We start from the raw sequence: 17,050 nt of genomic DNA, 5'->3' as shown, positions 1-17,050 counted from the left end.
TTGCACTATAAAATCCCTTCAGCGTCGCCATGTTTGCATCAGCCGCCTCGAAAGGCCTCAGAACTGGGGGGAGAACTCCTGCGAAGTGCGATTCGTCATTCTGGTCCTTGCTCCTCCGAAAATGGTAGGGTTGAGCTCCTCCTCCATTTTATTTTTGGAATCCTGCTAAAACAGAAGGCTGGAAATCGTTTTTCTTTAAATCAGGGTTTTTAAAAAATATATCCTGTGCCTTTCCCCTTATCCTTTGATATACCATTATAATAGAATATAAGAATATGTATGGTATTTTTTATGTAAAAAAAAAAAGCTGCAAGCAACTTGGGATCTGAACATCAAAATCCCACAAACGAAAGAGAATTGTGTCTACTAGTTATATCACAAACATGGACAAGTCATAAGTGACCAAACTTAGATACTCATTGGGAGGGAAATCAAATCAACCTAAATATAACTAAACTGAACATGTTTCCACCTAATAATAATAATAATAATAATAATATATTATTTATACCCTGCCCATGTGGCTGGTTTCCCCCAGCCACTCTGGGACGCTTCCAACGAAAGAATAAAAATACATATAAATACCGTATTTTCTGGCATATAAGATGACTGAGCGTATAAGACGACCACCGACTTTTCCAGTTAAAATATAGAGTTTGAGATATACTCGACCGCAGATTCTCCAAACGGCGTATAAGACGACCCCTGACTTTTGAGAAGATTTTCCTGGATTAAAAAGTAGTCTTATACGCCAGAATATACAGTACATTATTATGGTTGAAACACGTTTGGCATAGTTATTTGGGCCAATCTGACTATTTCAAATGAGCATTCATGATATAAAGTTGCTTTATGTACTTAGCTCATGCTATCCTATTTTGTGGAATTTTGATATTCAGATGCCAATTTAGGCTTTTATGCCTGTTTGTGTCGGGACGTATTTTCTTTTTGATGGGCTGGGTTTGTGCATAATACGTATCTGTTTTCCCAAAACAGCAACAGGGAACTTCCCATATGTTGCTAGACTACAATTCCCATCATCCCTGGCTGTCGGCCATGCTAGCTGTGGCTGGTGGCAGTTGGAGTCCAAAAACATCTGCAGGGCCCCAGGCTTCTCATCCTTCTTCTAAAAAGTCCAAGACCAACACGAACCATTCCATAAACCCATTGAAGTGGGATTTTGTTAAAATAACCCCTAAATACGGAATACAGTGCAATGCAACAGAGTACAGCGTAGGAGCTAAGTAGTTTGGGATCAAGTTCTCTTTCTTCCATGTAAACTTGCATTTTCATTGAGATCATGGGATCAGGTCTTCCTGGCTCTTTTACAGCCTTTTCTGTAGTGGCCTCCTGCCTTGGCATTGGCTCCCTACTCCCACCCCAACATAAGACAACCACCAATCTTGACTGGTTTTGGATTAAAGACCCACCTATATTTGGGATGTGGGTGGTGCTGTGGGTTAAACCACAGAGCCTAGGGCTTGCCGATCAGAAGGTTGGCGGTTCGAATCCCCGCGGCGGGGTGAGCTCCCGTTGTTCGGTCCCAGCTCCTGCCCACCTAGCAGTTCGAAAGTACATCATGGTGCAAGTAGATTAATAGGTACCACTCCAGCGGGAAGGTAAACGGCGTTTCCATGCGCTGCTCTGGTTTGCCATGACCCGGAAGCTGTACGCCGGCTCCCTTGGCCAGTAACGCGAGATGAGCGCCATAACCCCAGAGTCGTCCGCGACTGGACCTAATGGTCAGGGGTCCCTTTACCTTTACCTTTATATTTGCCCAAATGTTTGCTGGTGGCTGATAACTAGTTTTCGGTACAGTGGTACCTCGGTTTACAAACTTAATCCGTTCCGGAATAATAATAATAATAATAATAATAATAATAATAATAATAATAATAATAAGAAGAAGAAGAAGAAGAAGAAGAAGAAGAAGAAGAAGTTATTATTTATACCCCGCCCATCTGGCTGAGTTTCCCCAGCCACTCTGGGCAGCTTCCAACAGAATGCTAAAATACAATAATCTATTAAACATGAAAAGCTTCCCTAAACATGGCTGCTTTCAGATGTCTCCTAAAAGTCTGGTAGTTGGTTTTCTCTTAAGTCCGTTCTTAAACCGAATCCGTTCTTAAACCGAGGCGCGTTTTCTCTAACAAGGCCTCCCGCCACCGGTGCCCTTCCACCATTCGGATTCCATTCTTAGACTGAGGTAAAGTTTGCAAACCGGGACACTACTTCCAATTTTTTTTGGGAGTTTGTAAAGCCAATAGTTCATAAACAGAGCTGTTCTTAAACCGAGGTACCACTGTATTGGTTTTAGCAGCTGTCTGTTTTGTGGTTCTAATGTGCTTTTAAGTCAACTGGATTCTATTATCTACAAACCGACATGGAATTTTATGCCACCCTTCGTCAAGGAAAGACATGTGCTAAATTAATGAAATAGTAAAGCAGTACTCCTGATTTCCAGCTAGATGTGAGGACCACACATTAGATGGTGCCAGACGAATTTGTGGAAGAGAAATCTTGTCAACTGCCGCCCCTCATTATGGATATGTGGAACCTACAGGTTCAGGGGGAGTCTGGAGTAGATGGGGCATTGGTCTGATTTATCAGAGAAAATTACTTCTCCCAGACCTGATTCTGTCTACTGTGCCCTTAAAGGCTGTGGGTATATAGTGTAACAATCGGTGTGTCTCAACCTCTTGCAAACTTCTCTTGGTTTGACTGCAGCTGGGTTTTCCCAGTATTTGATGTCCGATGTTCCCGAAGATTGATTCTGCGAACCGCCCTGAGTTTTTATGATGAAGTGAATAATAATAGTGTTTCATTAAGGTCAGGTTTTCGCAGATTGTGCTTAAGCAACACATCCAAAATTAGCTGAGGTATAACATAAAACTCACCATACATGGTGGACTTGTAAAGAGGTAAAGGCTTTCTGGGAAATGATATGTAATGAGTTAAAGAAAATGTTTAAAAACACTTTTGTTTAAAAACCAGAAGCCTTTTTACTGGGTATAGTGGGTGAAGAGATACCAAGAAAAGATAAAAAGACTGTTCATTGACACAACAACAGCGGCAAGAACCCTTTTAGCCCCAAAATGGAAGCAACAAAAAGTGCCAGTGAAAAAAGAATGGCAGATGAAGATGGTGGACTTTGCGGAACTGGCAAAGCTGACAGGGAAAATCTGAAACCAGCACGACCGAGTATTCCAAAAAGACTGGAGTAGATTTATACAATATTTGAAAGAGCATTGAAAGCAATTAACAACACTAGTTGGGTTATCTGAAGACTTGTGATGTGAATTTTTTACCTTTCTATATTTATTTAAACTTTGAGTTATTTTGTGACGAGTCTTACTGGAATTGGAAAATATATAAAATGCTGTGATATAAAGGTTAACTTTGAAAGCCAAGAGGTGGGAGGGAAGGAAGTCAATAGGCTCTAAAGAGGTAAAGTGGATAATAATGATGTGATTATGTTTAAATGGAAAATCAATAAAAATTAATTTTTTAAAAAAGGTATAACATAAAACTCAAGCTGTGGTGTAGGTAACCCAAACCACTCATGGATGCCTTGTTCCTCCCCCCCCCCCTCAGAAAAGTACCAAAACTGCAACTGAAGTGGGCCGGACGTTTGCCACAATGTTCTCAGATATAACCTTCCGGCAGAAGCTTCTAGAAACGAAAACGGAGGAAGAGTTCAAGGAGGCTTTGGTTCACCAACGTCATCTGCTGACTGTCGTGAACCAGAGGCCATCGGCAATGGCTGACGGGCACATGGTACACAACCACAAGCCCCTCAAGGTACGTGTGACGAAGGTCCACTGTTCCAGGTGGACCTTATAAAGCCAAATCATCTTGAGATGAATACCAGATGCTCGTCCGAGGAGACCAAAGTTGCTTAAATCCTGACAGGGAGTTGGGCATCCCCTCAGAGTCACAGTCCAGGTCTCTCATCCTGGGTCGACAGAGCTCATCCAGCCCTCAAAGTCCCATAGGTCCATCATATGAAGAGAAGTCCCACCAGAAAAAGTTCAGGACTTCTCTGCTGAGTGAAAAGTAAGTTAAGCACAGAGGTGGGCATGATAGAGGTATATAGAATTATACACAGTTGTGGGGTTGGGCCAAGCAAAAGCTACGGTTAGGCAAAGAATCATAGACACCGAGAGACTACAGGACTGCTCAAGGTGCCTCGACTATAAAATTGGAGAAATCGAGATATATATAGCCACACCGGCAGCATATCTCTTCTTTCTCATATCCAAAAACGCAAGAAGGGCTTTTACACTCGCCAGAAGCTCGGCTCTGCCCTTGCCGGTCCTGGAAGGATCCTACAAGAAAGTCCCATATTCTCAGAGACTTTGTGCCTGTTCATTGGGGGAAATAGGAAGCCCAGAGCACTTATTTTTTAGATATCCCTTCTATGAAGAGGCACGTAGTGAGACCATTGATCCCCTGCTGGTGAGGCTCGTTGACCTCCCGGAAAAGCAAAAATACGACCTTTTCCTGTTAGGTAAAGATCAGAAGACGACCCGGATGGTCGCCAGATTCTGTGTACAGATCTGTAGGAGCAGACCACCCCCCGATTCAAACTAGTTCATTAAGAAAATCCCCAAACTCGGTCCCATGCGCGATTCTGGGTCATTTCCCTGCGGTAGCTTATCTTAAAGTTTTTAAGTGTCTATACGCTTATCGCATTTATAAATTTTAATTTAACCGCTGTACAATGTTTCAAATGTTTGTTTTCCTTCCGGGATTGTACCCCCAAGTGTGTTTTATAAGCTGGTCTCCGACCGTAATAAATTATCTATCTATCTTATGCACAGTTGGTCAAAAGAAGTATAACCACCCCCTTGCTAAATTGGTCACAACACTCTGAGCGGCTTCCAACAAAAATCAAATACATTAAAATATCACACATTAAAAGCTTCCCTAAACAGGGCTGCCTTCAGATATCCTCTAAATATCTGGTAGTTGTCTATCTCATTGACCTCTAATGGGAGGGTGTTCCACAGGTCGGGCGCCACTACCAAGAAGGCCCTCTGCCTGGTTCCCTGTAGCTTTGCTTCTCACAGTGAGGGAACCGACAGAAGGCCCTCGGCGTTGGATCTCAGTGTCCGGGCTGAATGATGGGGGTGGAGACGCTCCTTCAGGTATACAGGACCGAGGCCATTTAGGGCTTTCAAGGTCAGCACCAACACTTTGAATTGTGCTCAGAAACGTACTGGAAAAGTAAGAGGAAGAAAGAAAGAATCTTAAAAATAGCCCTATTAAACTCTGCTCAAATCATTCTGCACTTTAAACCCACCCTCTCCCTGCCACCAGCCCTGTTGACAATTGTGTTTCAAAACAAAGGAGCAAAAATGAATTTTCTGCCTGGAGGGAGAAGAGGGGCAGAGGTTAGAAATCCCTGATGCTGCAACGGGTTGTCTAGCAAGCAGAGAGACGTGGTGGGGATGAGGCAGGGAGAGGCTGGAAGGGACAGACAGGGGGCCAAGCAGCGAGGGGGCAGGCGAGGGTCACTGAAGACTGGCAGCAAATGCCACAGCATATTCCCAGTACCCTTGCTGGGTTTTTGGTTTTGGAAGCTGGTGTTGACAGATGCACTTTGCATGGCCTTTTGTTTCCAAGTTGCCGCGTACAGACCCAGGAAAAGGCTATCTTCTGACCACTAGGAGTGGGAAAGAAATGCAATCCTGTTCCCATTTAAAGACGAATTTTCCCCATTCGCACTTGCCCATACGATATGTGCACCTAAACACAGCTGTCCTTCAAAATCTGCACTCCTCCGAATTTTACGTTGCAGTTCTGGGGACTGTAATTTACTCCTCAGTTCCCAGCAACCTTAAAAAACTACAGTTCCCAAGATTCTTTTTTTAGGGGGGGGGAGGAGCTGTGTGTTTTAAAGATGTGACCTCAAGCATGGTTTTTTGTATTGGAAACGGTGAAATTAAGAAAAGGAAACAGACAAATCCGGTGTCATTTGGTACTGTTTTATGGAACCTGCAAAGAAATTAATTTTATGACTCCTCAAATGCATGGGTAATTGCGGCTAACCTTGGTTAGTTAAATTATTTCCCATATTGTTACCAGATCCACGTTTATTTATTTGTACTACAGTGCAGTCCCATCAAACATGGGGGTTCTGTTCCAGAGGCCCAACGCATACAGTCGTTCCTCGGATCCCAAACGCCTTCGTACTCGGACGTTTTGGCTCCCAAACGCCGCAAACCCGGAAGTGAGTGTTCCGGTTTGTGAACATTCTTTGGAATCCAAATATCCGACGGGGCTTCCGATTGGCTGCAGGAGCTTCCTGGAGCCAATCAGAAGCCGCGCTTTGGCTTCCGAACGTTTTGGAAGTCGAACGGAGTTCCGGAACGGATTCTGTTCGACTGCCAAGATACAACTGTATATGCAAAACCTTATATAGTGAACATTTATCTGACTGCTGGTTGGGAAGAGGGGGGGGAGCCCTGCATAAAGGCCCTCCCCGTATCTCGGCTGCCTCCTCTCCTCCCAGTTTCAAGAGAGTGTAGCAGATTGCTTTCCATCCTCTCCAGGGTTGTGGTGGCAGGGAGGAGAGAGTGTGGGGTGGCAACCCAGCCCCATTGGCTGTGATAACCAGTGGGAGACATAATGAAGCCGTTTGACAAATATGGCACACACAATAGAAGCCAAGTTCCCTTTTCTTGCCCCTTTGGGCAGTGCTGAGACGGGATAGCTGCTTTGCCAATCCACGTGCATTCAGAGGCGTAGGAAAGGTCAGGTGGTACCCGGTGCGGAAAATTTCTTGTCACCCCTCCCCGCATTGATTTTTTTTTTTTTGCCTGCAAAAATAGTTTTATGTTATTTCATATTTTCTTACAAAGGAATGTGGATTATGGGCCTCTGATAACAAGGAGGCAACTGTGGACAGATACTTAAACCTACAGGATGGGTTGTGTTTTGGCTCCAGTGAATTGCAATTTCAGCCTTCACGACATATGAAAACGGCCAAGTAAACAGTTATTTTCGTGGAGGAGGGTCAAGATATTAACTGACATGCATGAAATTTCAGATATAGCTATATAATCCCTAGTGCAGTAAGATAAGAAGAGAAGGTTATGGGGTGATATGATAGCCATGTTCAAATATATAAAAGGATGTCATATAGAGGAGGGAGAAAGGTTGTTTTCTGCTGCTCCAGAGAAGCGGACACGGGGCAATGGGGCAATGGCAAACGGGGCAATGGATTCAAACTACAAGACAGTGAGAGCTGTTCGGCAGTGGAATTTGCTGCCAAGGAGTGTGGTGGAGTCTCCTTCTTTGGAGGTCTTTAAGCGGAGGCTTGACAGCCATCTGTCAGGAATGCTTTGATGGTGTTTCCTGCTTGGCAGGGGGTTGGACTGGATGGCCCTTGGGGTCTCTTCCAACTGTAGGATTCTAAGACCTTTGGAGCAGGCATTTTTTTAAAAAAGATTTTTATGAACCGCCCTAGTAGGGCAGTAATCGTTCCTTTTTGACACCCCCTCCATGATGGAACACGGGGCGGACCACCCCCGCCTCCCTTCCTACGCCCCTGCGTGCATTGCCTCGTTTGCACTTTGGGGGGTTGGACTAGATGACCCTCGGGGGCCCCTTCTACCTCTACGATTCTGTGATTTAGCAGCTCCTCTGGGTAGCCTTTAAAGGAAAGCCGTTGGTTTTAAAGGTCTCGTGGCAGGAGGCTCGAGCCTCCCTCTCCTCTCTCAACAATAGATGAGCATTTGAACTGACATAACATTTCCTTCCTTTCCCCAGCTCCACGAGTTCTTCAACGTTGGCAAGGGAATTTTTGATGACATCGCACGAAGGTTTCCAGTGTATGCTCTGGACTTTACTGACGGTAGGTGAACCATTGTTTATGACAATGCTGGCCTGACTGGGGTCCTTATAGCACCATGTCCTGTTTACAGAGCACACTTTTCTTTTGTGGGGGGCAGGGAGATATTGCATCTGAAAGACAATCGCACATTGGACCAGGAAGGATCCCGACTCTTGGGTTTATAGATTATTCCCGATGTCTTCAGCCAAGGCTGGTGCTTTAGATAAATTCCTTGATCCAGTAAGGCTAATCCACATGTAGAAACACATTTTCATTCATAAGCAAGGAAAATCCACCAGAACTAGGGTTCTCATCCTTGTTTTGGCAAAATCGTATTGCTGGCGCTTTTTAAATGACTGCCTGAGATTTCTGTAAGCTGAATGACGAGTAAAGTCTCCATAGAGTAGAGATTGGCAATTCTGTCGATTTCATTTTCTCATTAAGTTTGGTTTTCCTTGGAGTTTTTCTTTTTAAAGTCATTAAAAAAAAACCAGCGTTTTAGCGCATATTTTACCCATTACAGTATACAGTACACAATTTTTACGCTATTTTGTCTAATCGCATTTTTGCAAAGCATTCCCCCCCCCTAAAGATTGCATTTTTTTAGTGTTGTTTTTGTTGCTTCAAGGGAAAAAAAATGATATGAAAAGGATAATACCCTGAATGCTAAGATCCAAGGTTGGGGCATTTACGCTTTTGCGAGAAGACCCCAGCAGAGATTTAAAGTCACAAAATATGCAGCAGAACAAATTTGGAAATATAGGCTGTTAGACCCTTAAGATACACCTTTTCAAGTGCGTTCCAAAGTTTCCTTTGGAAAAAGACCACACATTTGGTAAGTTTAAAATGGTTTACTTACAAACTCTCCAAAGGTCATATTCATGTGTCTTTCCATGCAGCATTCAGAAAAAGTTGCACAGGCAGTAAAACTTAGCTTAGTTACAAAGTGGTGAGAGTTTCTAAATTGTTGGTATATGAACTTGAGAGTGGCTTGTGAGAGCTGGCCAAGCTGGCTGGAGCTGGTGGGGGGGGGGGTTGAGCAATATTGGGAGAGGCCCAGATTCCTAGCACCTAAGGGAGATGGAACGATGGTCTGACTCTGTATAAAGGCAGTTTTGTATGAGAGGCTTCACATTTGCGGCCTGTACCCTTCCATGTACCACCCATCCCCTTCCCTGATTGCCTGAGAGTCCTGCGGGGCTGCTGTTTTCTACCTAAATAGCTCTGTGGGAATTGCAGAGAAAAGCAATCGTTGCATGCTCTGGACCAGGGGTCTGCAACCTTTAAGACAAAAAGAGCCACTTGGACCCGTTTCCGAAGGGGGAAAAAAAACTGGGAGCCGCAAAACCATTGCGAGATTTAAAACAAATATAACACTGCAGAGGAAAAACCCTTATTATTATTATTATTATTATTATTATCATTATTATTATTATTATTATTAGCCAATGCAAAGAATAGAAAAGGAAGTATTATATTTATTATTATTAGGACGACGTTAAATATTATTTTGTGCACATTTAAAGCAGCAGGGAGCCTGCAAGTACTATCTGGCTTCAGGGCAAAGCCTTGTTTAAGCTGCCTGGAAAGGCTGACAATCTTTTGATCTCTCCTCTCAAACCAGCTGAGCTGGGGATCTCTGGGCGTTGCTTCTACCCCCCCCCAAAAGCGCACGATCTCTTCTCTCTCCTCAAACCAGCTGAGCTGGGGATCTCTGGGCCATGCTTCTACCCCCCCAAAAGCGCACGATCTCTTCTCTCCCCTCAAACCAGCTGAGCTGGGGATCTCTGGGCGATGCTTCTACCCCCCCCCCAAAAAAAGCGCACGATCTCTTCCCTACCCTCCCCCCCCCAAAGCACACCATTTCCGCGCTCTAGGCAGCCGCCCCGGAGCCGCGGCAGAGCTGTCAAAGAGCCGCATGCGGCTCCGGAGCCGCAGGTTGCTGACCCCCCGCTATTGCTTGTGTGTGTGTGTGTGTGTGTGTGTGTGTGTATCAGTGACGTGATTCCCCATAAATTTGGGTACGATTCCTAGGCAGAAGCAATTACTGGCCTTGTCTGACTATCGACAATTTCATCTGCAGTTCTCCATTTATCACGTGAAGGAGCCTGTTCTAGAAATGCCAAGAGCTGATCCTGGCATAAATGCCTGCAATACTTTCTCTCTTTTCCTTTTATTTATTGCACGCGCATCCCTCTCTTTTGGGGGGAAGCTCAGAGCAGATTACGCGGGGCTCCAGGCAGTCTCCCGCCTCCTCGCTGTGACTAAGCTGAGGCTCGCTGAGCTCCGATAACAGCCATGCAACAGCCGTAGGTGAGTTTTGAAACAGCTTTGCAGGGTTGGTGAAGCCCACCCTCTGGCCTACTGCCTGCGGTCATCCATGCAGCCGGTACTGCAGCTGTTCACATGGGGCTAACTGTGCCCCAGTCGAAACCTCCATGTTCCTTATACAGTACATGATCATGTTTAAATAATAATAATAATAATAATAATAATAATAATAATAATAATAATAGGGCAGCTGTATGTAAACAAAGAGTGACAATACAGGGGGACAGCGCCAGGGGGAGGAAAGCAGGCAGGCATTTTGCAGGATTATAGGAGGCAGTTCCTTGGCAAAGGATGTTTGCCGATCAGCGTTTTCAGCGGGGAACTCTGCCTTGCACCCGGTTGCTGCAGGACTTGCTGTCGCCGCCGACCAGCTGATTGGCAGCGACAGCAAGCCCTCCCTTGCCAATTGGGAGCACGCTTTAACATTTCTGGCTGTTGCTTGGGAGGCATATTTTTCCCTGCCCCATGCCTGACGTCCCCGCCCCCCAATTAGTGCGCAGTCAACTTGTGTGTGACCGTGTTTGCGTGCATGCCGGCAAATAAATTAATTAATGGAAGCATACCAGGAAATGGCGGGAGAAAGGTAGAGAGTCCTTGTGGCTCGTGAGAAGACACACACACACCCCGAGCCTGAAGAGGACATCAGTGAGGGCAGAGAAGGGACTAGGGGCTCGGCGGGGCTTTGTTTAGGCTGCTCAGCCTCTCCGCCTAACAGCCGGCTTGCGTGGTAGCGCAACAGCTGGAGTTTTCCAGCACCTCCTTTAGCCTCCTGCCAGCCCCAGAGCTTCGACTCTCGATGTTTTGGTCTGGATTGGAGAGAGAGCGTGAGAGCAGGGGGGAATAGGCATTTAGAGGCTTTTTAGAGGATGCCCCCCCCCACTTTGCGCGATTTCACTTATGAGTGTGGGGGCCCAGAATGTAACCTGCGCGTTAGTGGGAGGAGGCCTGTATAAGATGGGGTGTTGGGCACATGGGCATGGTTGGGGGAAACAGGCCCATGGGTCAAATTGGGCCCCATGTTGGGCTTAATCAGGCCCATGGGCCAGAAGCTCCCCACCTTTGCTGGATAGTTCTGGTTGGCCTGATGTGGCCCACAGGCTTCCCATGGTGCGGTCATGCTAGCTGTTGACTTTGGGCCTGTAGAGAACTTTAGCCACAAAGAGGCTGTTAATTCCTTGAATATCCATGTGGGTTAGCACTAAGCTGCGGTTTCTCGACTGAGAGTGTATATTTGGGGCTTCAGTGACACACACCTGCCCTATGAAATCCAAGTTCTTGGGAATACTGTTTGAAGGTGTGTAGCTCCTCTGTGGCACATCTCTTCCCGGGTCTGCCACCATGGGCTCAATTCCACAGTCAAGCCCCTCTTGGCAACTGCTTTTTCTGCATTCTTGTTGCTACACAGAGGAGTAAAGGGAAAGAAAATGCCAGGGACCACAGTAAGCAAGGTGGCCTTCTGGGTCCCCCCTCTATCATGTTAGCATCCTGCAGCCAGGATAGCTCAGTTGGTAGAGCATGAGACTCTTGATCTCAGCGTCATGGGTTTGAGCCCCACGTTGGGCGAAAGATTCCTGCATTGCAGGGGGTTGGACTAGATGACCCTGGTGGTCCCTTCCAACTCTACAATTCTATTATATTTGCTGTGAAGTGGGAATTTCGCTTGCCCTTGGGACATACTTTGGGATGGGTGGGAAATTCGGTTAGCATTTTAATGTGAACCTCCCTCATCCTCGCTTTTCAAAACAGTACGCGAAAGGGAACACGGCTGTCCCTCAAAATTTGCACTTCTCCAAATTTTCCAGCTCTCTAACCAAACATGGTTTACAAAAACGTGCATATTAGGGTGACGTGTGGATAAAAACGCATGGCACTGGCGAAAATAACATATGGAAATGCATTGCATCAGGGAAGTCGCTTGCAGGGCTGTACACCAGGAGGAATTTGCTTTAAAATGCTGGTGCACAAATATGGAGAACTGAACATGAGATTGGAAAAATTAGAAACAGGGGGAAATGAAATTGAGAGATTTTCCCTGCCCCTAGAAAAGCTGCACGGCACAATATCTCGATATGCCGCGAACTGAAATGAAAGAGCGCAGCCTGCTTTTAAGTGTACATGTTCGATAGCAAAACATTGAATTGCTACAGAAAGTAGTTTTGGGCTGCTGACAAGCCTCGCCTTACGCTGTGAGGTTGAACCTGTTGTTCTTTTTATTACAGTAGGTCAGGCACACCATTCTTTGCCTGGGTCCATGCAAATGCAGCTTATTAAAAACTGCATTATGCTGCAGCCTGAGCATTTTGGCAGTGATGCTGCCTTCATGCAAGTGAGATCAGCAAACCATGAAAGGGTTGGTTTAGCTTAGCATTGGCATCCGAACCCCCTCTAGCCAACCGCGGTTACCAAGCCAAGAGCAAAACTGTGGTTTAAAGCTGTCTAGCAATCATGGTTTGTTGTTAAGGCGAAACAAACCAAAACTCCAGGTTTGAGAACCACACTAAGCAAACTCGTAGAATTGTAGGCTTGGAAAGGACCCCTGCAATGCGTGGCTTCTGCAGATTGACCAATCGTGCTGCAGGTAGCTCTGCCTACCCACAACATAAATTCTGGCTACGTCCATGTTCAGGCCTGCCTTAAACCACGAGCCAGGGTTTCTTGACCAACATTTGCTTCCATTCCACTCCATAACACATCCAAATTCTCTCCCCTCACCAAAGCATCTAAGTAACCCTATGCCATATGTGCGGAAATTTCCCAGGAATGTCCACCGGAAATGGTGTCTGGGCGGAATTTCCGAAAATTGGTAAAATGTCCATTGTTTTTTTGGGTGAATTCCCTATTTTTATTTTTTTTAAACAGTTCAAAAATGTTTTTTTAGGGGTGGAGATTTTGCAAAAGAAAGAAAAAAAGCAGGCAAGCAGTTTTGCCCCCCAAAAAGCTCAACAACTTTTTGAAATATGGCAACTCTAAGTAACAAAAAAAGTGTAAATAAAGACTTTCTGAGGTCTGAAGCTCAGGCACGCAGCTGCAGTTATCTGGATGCAATTTTGCCCTTCTTTTCCTTTCGCTGCTCATCTTCCCCAACTCTAAATATTACTATTTCTGAGTTTCGAACTGTAGAAATAATAGGCACTTTCAGTTTTACCGCTCTAGGCTTTTTGTGGCTTTGTTAATCTCTTGAGTGGCTTCCTGTACAATGGCGGGCATCGCAGACTCTGAACACAGCAAGCATGTACTTCATTTGCCGTGCTAACTCGGCATCGCCTTTGCAGCCACAAATGTAACTTCTTGTTTTTTGTTTCACTCCTATTGCGTCGTGCCTACTCCCCTTGGACAACTTTGTAATTCTGCAAACTGGAATAAATATGCTTCATTTACATGCTTTTAAATATAGTTGTACCTTGGAAGTCGAACGGAATCCGTTCCAGAATTCCATTCGGCTTCCAAAACATTCGAAAACCAAATCACGGCTTCTGATTGGCTGCAGGAAGTTCCTGCGGCCAATCAGAAGCCGCGGAAGCCCCGTCGGATTTTCGGGTTCCAAAAGAACGTTCACAATCACTTTGTGGTTTGTGGCATTTGGGAGCCAAAACTTCCAAGTTCCAGGGTGTTCGGGATCCAAGGTTTGTCTGCACACACACACATTCAGACTTCCTCAACCTCGGCCCTCCAGATGTTTTTTGGCCTACAACTCCCATGATCCCTAGCTAGAAGGACCAGTGGTCAGGGATGGTGGGAATTGTAGTCTCAAAACATCTGGAGGGCTGAGGTTGGGGAAGCCTCTATCAAACCATAGCCAAAATTACCATATTCAACGCAGCTACCCTATATTTTTTGTATCTGATTTTTGTTGGAAGCCGCCCAGAGTGGCTGGGGAAATCCAGCCAGATGGGCGGGGTACAAATAATAAATATTATTATTATTATTATTATTATTATTATTATTATTATTATTATTTTCTATAAACAACATCTAATGGATCAATGTTACATTACATCTTACTTTTTCAGCAGTGAAAACTCCCTCGACAACACTAATTAATTTTTTGCTTCATTTAACTAATGGAGACCATGGACTTTCAAACTGTTTGTGCCTTTGTGTGCCTTCCCTTTATCTTATTCCGTAATTTAAAGACTTCCTTTGCCATACCATATTTTGTGACGCCACTCTCATTCCATGGGCGCTTCTGATCCATTTAGCAGCTAACAGCATTTTTACAGCTCTTAATAGATTTCCTTAAGAGTAAAATCAGATGTTTTGGACCGACACCGTTGTGCAGATATTGTAGCAGAACTTGTAATGGATTTAAAGGTATGGTATAATGAACCACATCTTCTGATAAATTTAACATTTTCTCCCAATAAGTTCTAATTTCATCACAACTCCACCAAACATGTAGTTAACTTTATTTCTTCTGCCTTTCCAACAATGAGCACTAAGGCTGCATACCTTTTAATCTGATTGGAGAATTTAAATTATGGGGATTTCCCCCCCCCAGCCCCCTCCAGGTACTAAGGAAGATGAAATTCCCTCAAAGATTCAGGAATGATTTATTTAGAGGCCAGAAGGATGGAGCAGAGAACAAAATCACCCATCTGATTTTGCAGATACCTGCCCAGATTTTTATTTATTCCTTTGCAGATTAAATATCCCACTAGTCATGTACAGCTTTCAACTCTTGTAAAATTCCTAAAAGTGAGAGCCGGTAGCTCAAACATGAGAAATGTGTGTGTTGTAAAAGTGTCGTAAGTCCACTGTGGTATCTGAAGAAACAAGCCAGATATACGTTCTAATCAAGTTTAACATAACAGCTTATAAAGTTTCCCAAGTAAGAATTCTCTTCATTTTCCCTGCAAGGCTAGTCTCAGATTAGCCTCTCTGGGAAATTGTAAAGAAGTCTCTACTCCACGTTCCCCAACCTTTCTGCCAGTAGAAATGGGGCTTTTGAGCCGAGCTCTTACTCTAGATCAGGGTTTGCCCAGTTGGGTCTCCGGCTGTTATTGGACCACAACTCCCATCAGCCCTAGCTAGAAGAAGCAGTTGTCGGGGGATGATGGGAATTGTAGTCCAAAAACAGCTGGACAACCAATTTTGGGCAACCCTGTGCTGTATCTCATGTTGTCGTCCCAAGAGAGGTGCCCCTACAAAGTATGCAGGACCCCGGGAAAAGATCCAATGCTTTGAGTCACTACCATTTTGCTTCATGGCCAAAAGGACTAAAAAAAAAATGTGCAGTGTGCACAGCAAGAGAATTCTGATGCTTGCTTTTAGAAATGGGAAAATCACTCAGCGCAATGTGCCCCCAGCCGCGCATATCGTTATATTTCTTTGTTTGGAGTGTGCAGTTTCCCAAGAAGGTCTGATTAAGGTCTTCCCAGATAGCATGCGCCTACTCCGGGGGATGTGTAGTTGGCATTTAATTCCTTGTGGGATGTAGAGGAGGCTGCACGGTGAGCTGGGTATGTTTTCGCCTGGAGGAGAGACGATTAAGGGGGAACCCGATTGAATTCTTCAAATACCCGAGGAGCTGTCAGGCAGAAGGCAGAGCACACTTGCTTCCCTGCTGCTCCTGTGTACGTGACTAGAACTAATGGGTGGAGATTGCAAGGAGGACGGTCTTGGTTAAGCCTTAAGAGAAAAGAGCTGTCGGACAATAGAACAACCTGCCTCTGGAAGTGGAACCTTTTCAGCAGAGCAGCAGTGCCAGCTTTGCCCCGTGACCATGGGTGCCCAGGGCCATGGGTGCCATGCAGCATGCATGGCCCTAGTGCCGAAATTTGTGGGTGCCCAGCCACTTCATGGAGAATTTTGTGGGTGCTCCGGCACCCAGGGCCCGAGGGAGCCAGCACCTATGAAGCAGAGGGTGGATGGCCACCTGTCAAGGATGTTATTGTTGCATCCTGCACTCATTTAGTAGAAGATTGGACCAGAAGCTCTTCAGGCTCCCTTGCAACACCATGATTATTCCCCGACGAGTGGGTGCTGCTGGGGTTGCCATGTGGCCTCTTTTTCTTGGACACATCCTCTTTTTTCATAGGTATGTAGAATGAGAGTCGCCATTCATAGTTAAAAATAAAGGCAAAGGTAAAGGGACCCCTGACCGTTAAGTCCAGTCGCGGACGACTCTGGGATTGCAGCACTCATCTTGCTCTATAGGCCGAGGGAGCCGGCGTACAGCTTCTGGGTCATGATGCCAGCATGACTAAGCCGCTTCTGGCGAACCAGAGCAGTGCACAGAAACGCTACCTTCCCGCCAGAGCGGTACCTATTTATCTACTTGCACTGTGTGCTTTCGAGCTGCTAGGTTGACAGGAGCAGGGACAGAGCAACGGGAGCTCACCCCATCGTGGGGATTCAAACCGCCAACCTTCTGATCGCCAAGCCCTAGGCTCTGTGGTTTAACTCAAAGTTAAAAGTAGAAGTCGTCAAATGTGCCGTCTTTTTTGCTCTTCAAAATATGCATCTCCCTTTGCCCAACCTCGCTGGCATTCTCTCTCTTCATTCTGGCCACAGTTGTCTAGCAGTTCTTCGGCTGTTTCTCTCTCTGTTTTTAACAAGGTGGGATGAGAACAGGGTTCTTGGTCTCCTGCTACTTTCTTACAGTGTGAATGAGTCCCTTGGGGCTAGAGTTTTAGAGCAGATTGTGTGGAGCCCATTGCGGCCAAAGTCATTTCCCTAAGTGAGGGCGAACCATGTTTGTGGTCAGCAAACCCTTGCACTTCAGAGTGGTGAGATCACCGGGAGCGGAGACTTGCAGTGGTGGATGCTGCCGTCTCTTCCCTGCCAAAGGCTAGCCTTGAATTTGTCACTTTCTGCCTTGTTTTCTTCACACGGGTGTCGTGTCACCTAATTAGAGTTTTGTGTTTTTGCAGTTCTGCA

General features: G+C 45.5%; 1 protein-coding gene across 1 annotated transcript in view; it reads left to right on the top strand.

The window, feature by feature from the left end:
- The window catches only part of SLC4A11 (solute carrier family 4 member 11), a 152,009-nt gene that overhangs the window by 102,160 nt on the left and 32,799 nt on the right, over positions 1-17,050 (top strand). The window contains exons 7-9 of the mRNA XM_033161020.1: positions 1-124; positions 3,595-3,801; positions 7,777-7,861. Of these exons, the coding sequence (XP_033016911.1) occupies positions 1-124; positions 3,595-3,801; positions 7,777-7,861 (416 nt within the window). The remainder of the gene's footprint in view (positions 125-3,594; positions 3,802-7,776; positions 7,862-17,050) is intronic.

The sequence above is a fragment of the Lacerta agilis genome, chromosome 9 (genome assembly GCF_009819535.1).
Source record: "Lacerta agilis isolate rLacAgi1 chromosome 9, rLacAgi1.pri, whole genome shotgun sequence".
Classification (NCBI taxonomy): domain Eukaryota; kingdom Metazoa; phylum Chordata; class Lepidosauria; order Squamata; family Lacertidae; genus Lacerta; species Lacerta agilis.
The sequence above is the reverse complement of the archived record's forward strand: the minus strand, read 5'-3'. Positions and strand labels throughout refer to the sequence as shown.